Genomic DNA, 13,951 nt, shown 5'->3' with positions numbered 1-13,951 from the left:
CTTTTAATTTCATGGCTGCAGTCACCATCTGCAGTCATTTTGGAGCCCAAAAATATAAAGTCTGACACTGTTTCCACTGTTTCCCCATCTACTTCCCATGAAGTGATGGGACCAGATACCATGATCTTCGTTTTCTGAATGTTGAGCTTTAAGCCAACTTTTTCACTCTCCACTTTCACTTTCATCAAGAGGCTTTTTAGTTCTTCACTTTCTGCCATAAGGGTGGTGTCATCTGCATATCTGAGGTTATTGATATTTCTCCTGGCAATCTTGATTCCAGCTTGTGTTTCTTCAGTCCAGCATTTCTCATGATGTACTCTGCATAGGAGTTAAATAAGCAGGGTGGCAATATACAACCTTGACGTACTCCTTTTCCTATTTGTAACCAGTCTGTTGTTCCATGTCCAGTTCTAACTGTTGCTTCCTGACCTGCATACAGATTTCTCAAGAGGCAGGTCAGGTGGTCTGGTATTCCCATCTCTTTCAGAATTTTCCAGTTTATTGTGATCCACATATTCAAAGGCTTTGGCATAGTCAATAAAGCAGAAATCGATGTTTTTCTGGAATTCTCTTGCTTTTTCCATGATCCAGCGGATGTTGGCAATTTGATCTCTGGTTCTTCTGCCTTTTCTAAAACCAGCTTGAACATCAGGAAGTTCACAGTTCACGTAAGGGGCCCAAATAAGTAAACCCAAACAGACCTACACCAAGACACACTATAATAAAAATGGCAAACTAAAGAGGATTCTCAAGGTAGCAAGAAAAAAAAAGTTCATCACAAGGGAACTTCCATAAGGCTATCAGCTGACTACTCTACAGAAGCACTGCAGGCCAGAAGGGAGTGGCAAGATATATTCAAAGTCCTAAAGGGGAAGAATCTGCATCCTAGGATACTCTACCTAGCAAGATTACATTTAGAATAGAAGGAGATACCCAGAATTTCTCAGACAAGCAAAAAGTAAAAGAATTCAGCAATACTAAATCCATCCTAAAGCAAATATTAAAGGTCTTCTCTAAATAGAAAACTAGTAAGAATAGATAGGAAAGAGAAAAATCACAACTGGAAAGAAAGTCACTCCAATAATAGGTTAAAGAAAAAAAAAAAAGAAAATGTCTTTGTGAAAGTGATGGTAACTGCAAAGAACAGCAAAAGGATGAAGATGTGAAAGAGGACATCAAAAGCATGAACTGTGGGACAGGAGAGTAAGAAAATGCAGGGCTGGCTTTTTTTTCACTTCCTGGAATGGGCTTGACCCATATGACTGCCAAGTGAAGCGAGTAGATGTAGGATGGGGCCCACATCCTTGAAACACAGGGCACCTTCGAAGCACACACCAGAGTCACAAAGAAAAAGAGAGCATAATCAAAAGGGAAACAAACCACAAAAGAACAACACAAAGAAAAAGAGACAGAGAAAAAACCTAAGATCAATATGAAAGCACGGTTAAAATGGCCATAAATATGTATCAATAGTTACCTTCATTATCAAACGTTGGACTAAATGCTCCAATCAAATGACAGAGTGGAAGACTGGATTAAAAAAAGCTACAGTATGCTGTCTGCAAGAGACTACTTTAGGGCAAAGGACACATATAGACTGAAAGTGAGGGCACGTAAAAAAGATAGCCTGTGCAAACACAAACGACAAGGAAGTGTGGGCTGCAATGCTCGTATCAGACAAAACAGACTTTAAAACTAAGGCCACAAAGAAAAAGGGGGACACTATATAACAATAAAAGAGTCAACACAGGAGAAGGGTTTTATACTCATCAACATATATGCAGCCACTGTACAGGTGCACCCAAACACCTAAAACAAGCACTAACAGACCTCAAGGGGTAAACTGACAAGAACGTAGTAATAGCAGGAGACTTTAACACCCCTCTCACATCAGTGGACAGATCTTTTAGAAAGATCGATACAGCAAGAGATTCTAAGTGATACAATAGGACAGTTAGATTTAATTGATATTTTCAGGACATTACATCCCAAACAACCAGAACACCTTTCAAATTCGCAATCCAAAAATAAAGTACTTAGCAGTAGACCCAACCAAAGAAATTAAAGACTAACACACTGACAACCATAAACTGTTAATAAAACTGAAGAGGATTCAAAGAAACGGAAAGATACCCCATGCTCCTGGATTGGAAGAATTAATATTGTTAAAATGGCCACACTACCTAAGGCAATCTACAGATTTAAAGTGATCCTTATCAAGTTACCCATGACATTTTTCACAGAACAAAGTCCTAAAATTTATATGAAACCATAAAGATCCAGAATTGCTAAAGCCATCCTGAATAAAAAGAACAGGAGGCAGACTTCAGACAATACTTTTGCACAAAGCTACAGTAATCAAAACAGTGTGTTAGTGGCACAAAGACTGTTCCATATGGATCAGTGGAACAGAACAGAGACTCGGAAATAAACCCATACATACACAGTCAATTAATCTTCAACAAAAGAGGCAAGAACATATAATGAGAAAAAGTCTTCAGCAAGTGTTGGGAAGTTGGACAATTGCATGTAAATCAAAGCTAGAACACACCCTCTCACCATACACAAAAGTAAACTCAAGATGTCTTAAACACTTCAAACATAAAACATGACACCATGGAACACCTGGGAAAGATTACAGGTAAAACATTCTCTGACATAAATTGTACCAATGTTTTCTTAGGTCAGTCTCCCAAGGCAATAGAAATAAAAAACAAATGGGACAAACTTTTGTATAGCAAAGGAAACCATAAAAAACAAAAACAAAAAGATAACCTACAGAATGGGAGAAGCTATCTGCAAATGACGTGACCGACAAGGGCTTAATTTCCAAAATACACAAACATCTCCTACAACTCAACAACAAACAACCCAGTCAAAAACTGGACAGAAGATCTAAAGAGACATTTCTCCAAAGAAATACGGATGGTAAATAGGCACAAGAAAAGATGCTGAACACTGCTAATTATCAGTGAAATGCAAATCAAAACTACAATGAGGTACCACCTCACACTGGTCAGAATGGTCATCATTAAAAACTCTACAAGTAACAATTAGGATGTGGAGAAAATGGAAACCTCCTACACTGTTGGTGGAAATGTAAATTGGTACAGCCACTAGAGAAAACAGTATGGAGGTTCCTCAGAATACTAAAAATCAAATTACCATAGGATCCAGCAATCCCACTCCTGGGCATACAATCAAACAAAACTGTAATCTAAAAAGATATACACAACCCTATGTTCACAGCAGGACTATTCACAAAAGCCAAGACATGGTAACAACCTAAATGTCTGCTGACAGGTGAATGGATAAAGACGATGAGGTACATATCTAAAATGGAATACTACTCGGTCATGAAAAAGGAGGAAATAATGCCATCTGCAGCAACATGGATGCAGTTAGGAATTATCATACCAGGCAAGTCAGAAAGAGAAAGATGAATAACATATAATGTTACTTATATGTGGAATGTGAAATGTGACAAACGCACCTATCTATGAAACAGACTCATGGACGTGGAGAATAGATTCATGGTTGCTTTAGGGGAGGGATGGAGTGGCAAACCGGGGTTAGCAGATGTAAGCTACTGCATGGATAAACAAGGTGCTACTGTATAGCACAGAGAGCTATATTCAGTATCCTATGATAAACCATAATGGAAAAGAGTATGAAAAAGAATGTGTGTATATATACACATATATATGAACTGAATGTATATAACTGAATCACTTTGCTATACGGCAGAAGTTAACACAACACTGTAAATCAACTATACTTCGATTTTTAAAAAGTCTATAATAAAAAAAGCAAACAAAAACCCCACTTATTGCTAACCCCACCCCTGTGGTTCGGATTCAGTAGGTCTGGGGGATCCACTCTGAGAACTACTGCCATCAAGTAAAGAGATTAGACTAGCGGCTCTTAAAGCTTATTTGGTGATTTTAGGGTCAAATATGGGAACAGGGCAATTTCATGCTGTTTTTATTTCTTATAATTATTTCCTTTGTTTTTCTTTAGATTTTAATAAAATACTTTTTGGAAATAAAAAATTAACATGAGATACAACATTCTATATCAACTTACTGCTTTGACCGTTTCAATAGTTTTCTTTCCAGTGAAGTAACTGTCACCTTGAGTCTCTCCTGGAACCTGCCAGAAACAAAGAGATCCTTTTAACATAAAACTGATGGGTGTTAAAAGAACCAACAAATTAATCTTATATCCAGAAAAGAACAGACATACTATGTTATGATGATTATTGTTATACTGTGTTATCAGCTACCATTAAATGAGACATTAGTAAGTGCCAGTGAAAATCCATGGATGGAGGAGCCTGGTAGGCTGCAGTCCATGGGGTCGCTAAGAGTCGGACACAACTGAGTGACTTCACTTTCACTTTTCACTTTCATGCATTGGAGAAGGAAATGGCAACCCACTCCAGTGTTCTTGCCTGGAGAATCCCAGGGACAGGGGAGCCTGGTGGGCTGCTGTCTATGGGGTCGCACAGAGTCGGACACGACTGAAGCGACTTAGCAGCAGCAGTAGCGAAAGAAAGTGAAAAGTGTTAGTCATGTCCAACTCTGCGAACTCTTGAACTGTAGCCCACCAGGCTCCTCTATCCATGGAATTCTCCAGAAAAGAATACTGGAGTGGGTTGCTATTCTCTTCTCCAGTAGTAAGTGCCAGACACTATGTTAAATGTGTTACATGCATTATCATAAGAATACTCTGCTCTACAACACATGATTAAAGAGATTGCTTAATTTCTCAATTCTGATTTTTGATTTACAGTGAAATGGTTCCCTAAAGCCTCCCTCAAAAAAAAAAAAAAAAAAGCAAGAATGACAATCAATCATTTAATACCAAGTCATTTGTCCCATTAAATCAGGATATACAGCTAAATTAAGAAGGACTACACAGATTCTTTCCCCTATCGGCTGCAGATGACTTTGGTATCTAGCCCCAGTTCTAGTTCCATTAGAAATTCTTGAAACTACAGTAAATGCCAATAAGACAATGACAAGGCACAGAATGAGGAGCCCGGAAGATCTACTTACTGCTGGTTGGTCTTCCTTGGCCACACTCTCTTCATATTCTGCTTCCCTTTGCTGTCAAGAGACGGATATGAATTAATTTCAAAGATGAAACATGACCACTATGTGAAGTGAGACAGTGAGGAGCTGCTTCTTTCACAATTGAACCCCTCATGGGATCTTCATCTCCACTTGGCTGCCCAAGTGGTGTCGGCAGTCTTGGAAACATCTTCTGGAGGCCAGTGGACTGGCAATGAATGGGAGGTGTGACAGAACTAGACAGGAACCTTCAGCCGAGACAGCGTGTCAGGGACCGATACCCACCACGCCTGAAGTCCTTACCATCTCCTTTTCTTCCTCAAGAATAAGAGGCTCCCTTGTTCTCTCCCAGAGTCTCAGAGATTTGTCATGGGATGATGATACAACGTAGTCCCCACTGGGGCTTACGGCCAAGCACCATATTTCCTGGTGGTGCCCCTGCAGAGAGTAAAGACAAAACCGAAAATCCTGAGTAAGAATACCTTATTCATAGACTGCTACATTGGTGGGAAATCAATGCTCAACCTTGAAAGAAGTTAAGTACTGAGCACATCAATGTAGCTGAGAGGTTACCTCTAGAGTCTGTATGTGTTCAAATTTGTCTGCATCCCACTGTTTAATCTTACGGTCTTTCCCAGCAGTAAAGAAGAGGTGAGACTTGGGCACAAACCTTAGGAACATCACACTGAAAAGAGAGAGAAAAACTCAAATTTCATCAACTTCTTCATTATTAAAGTCTTAAACACACATAAATCGCTTTTGGACAGTTAGTTCTAGAGTTTAATTAATAGAATTTTAAATTTCTGACTATCTGAGAACACTAAAAGATGCTCCCAGGAAATGACACTGATAGGTAACTCAACACGAGGTTTTTGAAAAGACAACATCTACCTGTCGTCATGAGCAAACAGAGACTTATGGCAGTCCCCAAAGTCCAGACCCCAGATTTTCACGTTCCTGTCTGCAGAGCCAGTTGCTATCAGTGCTCCATCCTAGAAGGAAGAGAAGTGAAACATTACTAGATCATCTGAAACCCTGATATTAGATAGAGAAAAGTTAACCAGAACATTTATCCTGTTTCTTTCAAAAATGTCTATGTCAGTGCCAAAAAATTAATTTCATCTCTTTATCAAGAGCACTCACATCCTTGCTTTTACCTACAAATCTACTTTAAAAGCTTGTTAAGTGAGCAAGAACTGTGTGGCTTAGATGTTTCTGGTCCTGCTACAGGGCATTGTTGTGCTTTGGTGTAGGTTATCTGTTTACTTTGTTAAAATTGATAGAATAAAGACTCTCTAATCTCTGTCACAGAGTTTGACAGAGCTGGGGGGAGAAAAGAGGAAAAGAGAAGAACGAGCCTGGGAAAGAAGCTATTAGAATGCTTACGACCTAGACATTTTTATGCCATGTCTCCTATCACTGTTTCTCTTCTATTTTAGCACCTAGTTCAAATGGCTGTCAACATAAGAAGAAAAATATTTTCTGACACCAATTTATTCTGTTCATGCACTGAGTGCAGATAGGTAGGGCAGGGGGCCAATTCCTTTTACACAGACTAGATTTTTTTTTTTTAATTGGAAGATAATTGCTTTACAATATTGTGTTGGTTTATGCCATACATCAACATGAATCAGCCACAGGTATACATATGTCCCCTCCCTCTTGAACCTCCCTCCCACCTCCCACCCCATCCCACCCCTCCATACTGCCACTCATAACTAGACACTGCAAAACATATGACTTTGGTCAAGAGACTAAAACTATACACAGTGAAAAATATCATAAATATTGCAAAGTTCCATTTTCCTTATGAATATTATTATACTTCAGAACAAAGAAAGGATGCCTTTTTGAAAGTCCTTCACAATTTAGGGTATTCTACCAATTATAGTCCTTTAGACAAGAAAATACTATTTGGGGAATCCAAACCAGATAGTTGGTTATGAGGATTAATTCAGGTATCTGTGAAAACATTCTAAAATGATTAAAGAGATATATACTTAAGGTATGATTATAATAAATACTTCTGTAATTTTTTTAGGATAGTCAGTTATATACCAAACTGAAAAATACTAAAATGAAGCTATCAAGCCAATAAAGAAAAAAACAATTTAGAAAAGATAACTTGTTACTGAGACACTATTTAAATTTTACTTACATAAGAGATGTCCATACATATGACAGGCAGTTTGTGTCCATATAGTGAGAGAAAAAACTAAATATTAAAAAAAAAAAAAAAGAATATAAACAACTCATGTCTGTCTACAAAATGCAAGCATAATTTATCATATGCAGATCTAAACTATAATCTTAAATACAATGCTAAACACTATCCTGAATTGGTTTTATGTCTATTTCAAAGATGACAAACCACTGAAGGTTGTACCCATACAACTTAGCATACAAACCCTGGGTGCTCTTGCCAAGAACTCTGCAGTATAGTGGAGCCCATGATGCTGCTGAGGCCTATCCCTCAGTCAGAACACAGCACAGGGATGTTCTCTGGATCTCTTAGCTGAAAAATCTGGGGAGCACTTGGTTCACAACAGTACCTCTAGGCCTAATACAGTTCCACCGAGACTCTTGAGTATAGAGCCCAGTAATCCATATTTTTTAAAAGCAACCCAAATGATCCTGATGTACCGCCAAGTGTGGGATCACTGCCTAGGACAGCTAGCAATGCTCTTAAAACTACTGGCTACAACAGGATTTCCTGTCCACAGATTTCTCTCAACATGTGAAATATGACTTGCTTTAAACAAAATTTATGAACCAAAGGATTCTTTCAGAAGTCCAGCCTTCCTAGTGTACTTGCAATGTTTTGATTCATAAACAAGCTTTCAAAAAGATACTACTGCTGGAAATAGTCAAGACCACTTCCCTATAGTCTCAACCCAAGTTCAGTCAGAAAGAAAATACCCATAGGCATAACCATCGTACCTTTAAAGTGTCAACATAGAAAATTTTCACAGTACAGTCCAGCAAAGACACAGCCAGCAGCTTTTGATTGGGAGAGTAACTGACACACAGAACTTCTTCATCTAGTTGCAAGGTTCGGGTTTGCTTCACAGAAAGTCTAGCACCACAGAAAGCATCAAGAAAAATGAGTATTCTACAAAGGCAAGCAAAGTCTCCTAAGACCCTCTAGAGCTCAACAGAAACACATGCGTCAAAAACCCACTCAGTGGTGCCTTATTTTCACTCCAACAAATGGACACAAATTAAAAAAAAAAGTCTATTCACCTTTTCTGGGTACTGTTTTCATCTTTCACCAACTCAAAATCCCAGAACTTGACAGATTTATCTGCACCACCTGTCACAAAGCCACGCTGAAAATCAAAGGACATTTCTGTTAGAAAAGTATCTTAGTACAGAAACTTTGGTAAGACACCTCAAAATAATATAAAAGACCATTTTTATTTAAGGCACAGGATAAGAATTAAGATGTGTGGTTTTTCCTTAAACCCTCTTTCTTGTTCTTTTAGGGCTGCCTCCACAAGTCTTATTTGAGAACTAACTCCTGGCAGTGCCTAATGTAGTCAGATGATAACTGATGTGAAGTTTTAGTTACACTTTCATTCAGTGTCAGGAAGGAAGACTCAACAAATACTACAGGGTAACACAACAGTCAAAAGAATATGCTGTGAAGTATTAAACTGGTCTCATCACATTTTAGGGTTGGTATAAAGTATAAGGAACACGGAGTAAGAAAACTAGATCTCAAATGTCTATTCTGCTGTTTCAGAGATCTGTAACATAGAAAGAAAAACCTTACAATGATCCTTAGTGTTGCTGAAGAGATAAAGACTACCTAGTTTATAAAACCATTGTGAAAATAATAGTAAATGACATGATGGATGTGAGAACACTTTGGAAAATAGAACACTCCACAAACCCAAGACGCTAACTATGATTTACATTTTAAAAGCTGCTTTATTTCTGCCCCCAATGGCATTACTCAATCTAAATTCCACGTTCCATTTTTTCCAAAAATATCTACTTTCAGGGAATGCAGGTTTGCCACTACTGAGGACATTCAAATAAATGGGCCACAATCCCTTCAGGTATTGTCAAAAAAAAAAAAAAAATCTCAAAATGTTCTGAGCAACAAATAGTACTACTTCAGGTCTCCAGAGAGACTCCTTTGAAAGGAAACACACTGCTGTTGACTGGAAAAGGCTCACAAACTGACTGAAACCACTAGACTTGTATAGTCATAGATATACAGACTGAAGGGGGAGCAGAAAAGACTGCTCTCTCCTCTGCACTGTGTTGCCCAAGGAAATATTTCCTCAAGAAGTATCACAAATCACTGGGAATGTAGGGGGATAAGTATTGTGATGTCCTGTAGCTCATGAGCAAGAGCAGCTGAACAAGAATTCAGATCCTAGTGACAGCTCTTCGTATTGTTAGGCACAAAGTATGGCACCATATACAGAGATTACACAAAGAGTGGACTTTCTTTACATTCCTGTTAGGGAGCAGCAGAACTTGATATGAGAGATGGGAAGTGCAGCCAGAGTACTCAAGTCCAGATCGTCACATCTGGTTCAGTTACCTGATCTGGAGAGAGAGACAAGGACCACAAAGCTCCATCGTGTGCATCTATTGTCTCCAGCAGATTTCCTGAGGCCAAGTCATAAAGCTGCAGCTTCCCTGTCTATGGAAGACACAAAATGAACACACCCGCAACCTCCAAGATGCGCATCCACGCTTTCCTAACCAAGCAGCAACAATGTGGCCAACTGCTCAGGAAATGGCTTCCGTGGTCTACCTACTGTACTTCCTCTGTGAATAAGTGCTGTTAAATATTCTATAGACATATGGGTTTAATCCTGGCAAGGTCACCATACTCTACAACTATGGAATGGTACAACCTTGTAGTACAGGACCACTGCCACTTCCACTGGTTCTCCCAACTTCAAACGGGAAATATCATGGCCAGAGGTGTATCAGAGTAAACATAATAGCAAATGGGGGATTTAAAAACCTTTAAAAATGTAATCAATCCTTTAAGTGGACTAACAACTCCTCTCTATCTAGTGTTGGCTTCCCCTCTAGAATACATTGACAGTAACAAATACCACCTAGGGAGGACAATGAATTTGAAAAAAAACCGTGGTAGTTTAGAAAACTATCAGCCACGCTTCCTGTTTAGACCCTGTATGTGCTGTGGTCTTGCGGCCAGCACGGAACAGAACACACACAGCGGCCAAGCCTGCTGTGTGCTGAGTCTGTAAACATGTGGTGGAAAGAATGTAAGCAGAAGACTCGACTCCCAGGGCTGCCTCTCTGACTCTGACTATGGGTAAATTCATCTCCATGAGCCCGTTTTTCCATCTGAAAAAAACAGTGGATGAACATTTGGTGAATGAATGAAAAATAAGGGTACTTGGTAACTAAAATTTAATGTTCCCTAACATTGACTCTTGAACTCTCTTCAGCGTGTTTTATACTTTTTGGTGGGCAAAAAAAATATCCATTGTGATAACAGGTTTTCTAATAAAATGCACATATGGCATTGGTTTAAGTAGATAATGACAAATACTTGCAAAGCACTCTTCAAAATATTCCATAGACCTATTACACTTTATTCCCACTACAACCCTGACTATCACCATTCATGCTACTTCCACTGCCAGCTCTTATTAGTTATTTTCTGGGAGCCAGTCTCTGTGCTAAGTGCTTGCAGACTGTGAGGCAGGTTATTTACATATTTTACTTTTAGATATCAAGGTTTACAGGGTGGAGTAACTTGCCCAACTCATAGCTAGTTGAGTAGAAGAGCTGGGATTCAAACCCAGGCAATTTGGCACAAAAGGCTCTGTCAAAAAGCAAGTGCTACCATCTCCTAATACAGATAAGGAAACACACTAGGAGAAGTTTATGCAATTTGCTCCAAGTTACCCCTTTTGTAGGGGGAAAAATCTGAATCCAAATCCATGTTTGTGCATTCCCTCACGGTTCTCTCCCCATGTGATCACAGCTGAAGACTTGGTCACTTGGTCTCTCTTTACTGAATGCTTCTATCCGCCACACCTCATGCTGCTACTTAATGTATTTTATTAATCTTCTCAAAACATGTGTGCTCATAAAAATATGCATGAAAGGCTGATTGCCAAATTGTTAATGATAGTTATCTTGGGTCATGATTTTAATTTTCTTCATAATTTAACATATGGTTTGGTTTACAAAAAAAAAAAGAAAACTTAAAACAAATAAAAACCTCAAAAAAGAGGGCAATGAACTATCACACTCTGATATTATCCAGCTCTAATACATTTCCCATATGCTAACAAAGGAAGCAGTTGTTTCTTAAACAACTTGAAGAATATTGAGCAGAAAAGTCCCCTAAATCCACGGAAAGGTCTGTTTACCTTTGTTCCTATGACCACCTGCCGATCACCAGGTACAAAGAATGAGCAGAGCGCATATTCACAGGTCATTGTGCGAATACACTGCAGTGTAGATCTGTGAGGAAGAAGGAATAAAGAACTCATATGTTAAGAGAACCTGCTTTTCCACCTGCAAAGTCAGCATGTACATTTAATATTAATACATACTTAGCCACACAGAATGATTGACATGAGAGAAGACAAAGTCTGAATGCATGTGTGCTAAGTCACTTCAGTCATGTTCAACTCATGTTACCCCATGGACTGTACCCACCAGGCTCCTCTGTCCATGGGATTCTGCAGGCAAGAATACTGGAGTGGGTTGCAATGGCATCCTCCAGGGGATCTTCCTGACCCAGGGATCGAACCTGAGTCTCTTATCTCTCCTGCATTGGCAGGCAGATTCTTGACTTAATTATAGTCAGGGAGAAAATAGTAAACGGGCCCTAACTTTGTTTTCTTTATAGGAGGTTCCCAATCCTAAGGAACAGATTCTACAAAAACAAAGCTTAAAAAAGCCATCTGCTGGGTTCAAGAGAACCCGATCTGCTGCTACAAAGAAGTGTGTGAGCCCAGAGGACTAAGTCAAATTAGCATATTATATCCCTACAAGTCAAGTTTATTTTATTGGACCATTAACATTCACCCATTCAGCAAATACCCACTCCCTCCAATATGTACTGAATGCCAGGTCCTGTTCCAGGTGCTGGAGATGAGACAGTGAGTTAAACACAAAAGGCCCCGAATTCCATAAAGCTTAACATCCTCCAGAAGTGAGACATGTATGGGTGTCTCAGGTGCCAGCAGGTGTTGTGGAGAAACACAGAGCTGGGGGAAGGGGACTCAGAATGCAAGGGGAGGCGGGGGACAGCAGGGTGGCCGTGCAATGACAGCAGAGGGAGGACAGCCTGCAGCCGAACGGGAAGCTGGTTCCAGGAAGAAAGAAGAGGGAGCACGAAGGCCACAGCACGGGCACGTTCTTGTTGCCTGGAATCGGTAATGAAAAGGCCAGGGGCTGCAGTGGAGAAGGCGAGAGTGATGAGAGACAGTGGCTATAAGGATTGTGACTTCCAGTTAGCATTAAATGGAGCTCCAGGAAGTGATGGAACTTCCATGATAAAAAGATTACATTGGCTGCCGTGCTGAGAACAGACCACAGGGAGCAAGTAAGGAAGCATGGATGCCAGTCAGGAAGCTATCACCATCCGGATGAGAGATGGTGGTGGTCTGAACCCAATCGTGGCAGTGAAGGTGATGAGATGTGGTTGAAATTTCAGGTACATTTTGAAGGTGGCGCTGACAAGTTTTGTTAATGAATTGGACATAGGACATGAGAGAGAAAATCAAGAATGCCTACAAAGATTTGTGCTTTTAACTGCAGGAAGTAGTTATTTACTAAGATGGGGAAGTCTGTAGGAACAGAGGGTAAGGAGGCTATTGAAGAAATAAAGATCACAAATGTGGTTTGGACACAGAGAAGTTTGAGATGCCTAATTAGATATCCAAGGGGTGATACGAAAAGGATTTGGATATGAAAGTCTGAAGTTCAGGGAGAGGCTGAGGCTACAGACACAAATTTATGCATCATCAGCACAGACAGCCACCTGACTAGAGAGCAGAGAAAGTAAGTGAAGATAGAGAAAAAGTTCAAAATCTTTGCTCTGAAGCATTTCAACATTTACAGGTCAGTAAAGTTCAAAGGATTCCAGCCAAGACTGAGGAAAACCAGCCAGCAGAAGGAGAGGAAGTAACGAAATTCAGTGTTTCAAAGAGGAAAAAAGTGACCAATTCAAGGAGGGTGTCAGACAAAGCTTATTGGTCACTGGATTTAAAAACATGAAGACCACTGATGAGATGACAAGAGCTGCTTTGGTGAAATGCTGGGGATAAAGGCCTGATGAAGAAAAGGATCAGCAGAAGGGAGAGATAACTAGAGAGAGAGGTAAGGATGAGAGAGCATATTCTTTTAAGATGGGAGATACTGTAGCATGCACGTATGCATGCTAAATCACTTCAGTTGTGTCCGACTCTTTGCGACCCTTTGGACTATAGCCCACCAGGCTCCTCTGTCCACTGGATTCTCCAGGCAGGAAACCTGGAGTGGGTTGCCACGCCCGCCTCCAGGGGGTCTTCCCAGTCCAAGGACTGAACCCGAGTCTCTCTAATGTCTCCTGCACTGGCAGGCAGGTTCTTGACACTAGGGCCACCTCAGATATCTTTATGCTGATAGGAATGACCCAACAGAGAAGGAAAATTAATGATGCAAGAGAGGGAGGAAAACTGCCAGAAGTAGATATATACAGGTTGTGATTAACTTTTGGTTAGGAGCACCATCGGTCATAGGAAGAAAGATTATGTAATACAGATGCAGCTAAATTGCCAGTTGTAATGGGAGCATATGAATGTTTCTGGATGATTCCACTACTTTGGCCACCTGATATGAAGAACTGACTCATTGGAAAAGACCCTGATGCTGGGAAA

General features: G+C 39.9%; 1 protein-coding gene across 1 annotated transcript in view; it reads right to left on the bottom strand.

Annotated features, from left to right (window-relative positions):
- The window catches only part of WDR3 (WD repeat domain 3), a 39,166-nt gene that overhangs the window by 8,650 nt on the left and 16,565 nt on the right, over positions 1 to 13,951 (bottom strand). Inside the window, exons 12-21 of the mRNA XM_005677798.3 lie at positions 11,453 to 11,546; positions 9,634 to 9,735; positions 8,319 to 8,404; positions 8,016 to 8,151; positions 7,234 to 7,290; positions 5,967 to 6,067; positions 5,649 to 5,760; positions 5,379 to 5,513; positions 5,061 to 5,111; positions 4,087 to 4,152 (exon numbers count right to left, since the gene is read on the bottom strand). Of these exons, the coding sequence (XP_005677855.2) occupies positions 4,087 to 4,152; positions 5,061 to 5,111; positions 5,379 to 5,513; positions 5,649 to 5,760; positions 5,967 to 6,067; positions 7,234 to 7,290; positions 8,016 to 8,151; positions 8,319 to 8,404; positions 9,634 to 9,735; positions 11,453 to 11,546 (940 nt within the window). The remainder of the gene's footprint in view (positions 1 to 4,086; positions 4,153 to 5,060; positions 5,112 to 5,378; positions 5,514 to 5,648; positions 5,761 to 5,966; positions 6,068 to 7,233; positions 7,291 to 8,015; positions 8,152 to 8,318; positions 8,405 to 9,633; positions 9,736 to 11,452; positions 11,547 to 13,951) is intronic.

This window comes from Capra hircus, chromosome 3 (genome assembly GCF_001704415.2).
Source record: "Capra hircus breed San Clemente chromosome 3, ASM170441v1, whole genome shotgun sequence".
Taxonomy (NCBI): domain Eukaryota; kingdom Metazoa; phylum Chordata; class Mammalia; order Artiodactyla; family Bovidae; genus Capra; species Capra hircus.
The sequence above is the reverse complement of the archived record's forward strand: the minus strand, read 5'-3'. Positions and strand labels throughout refer to the sequence as shown.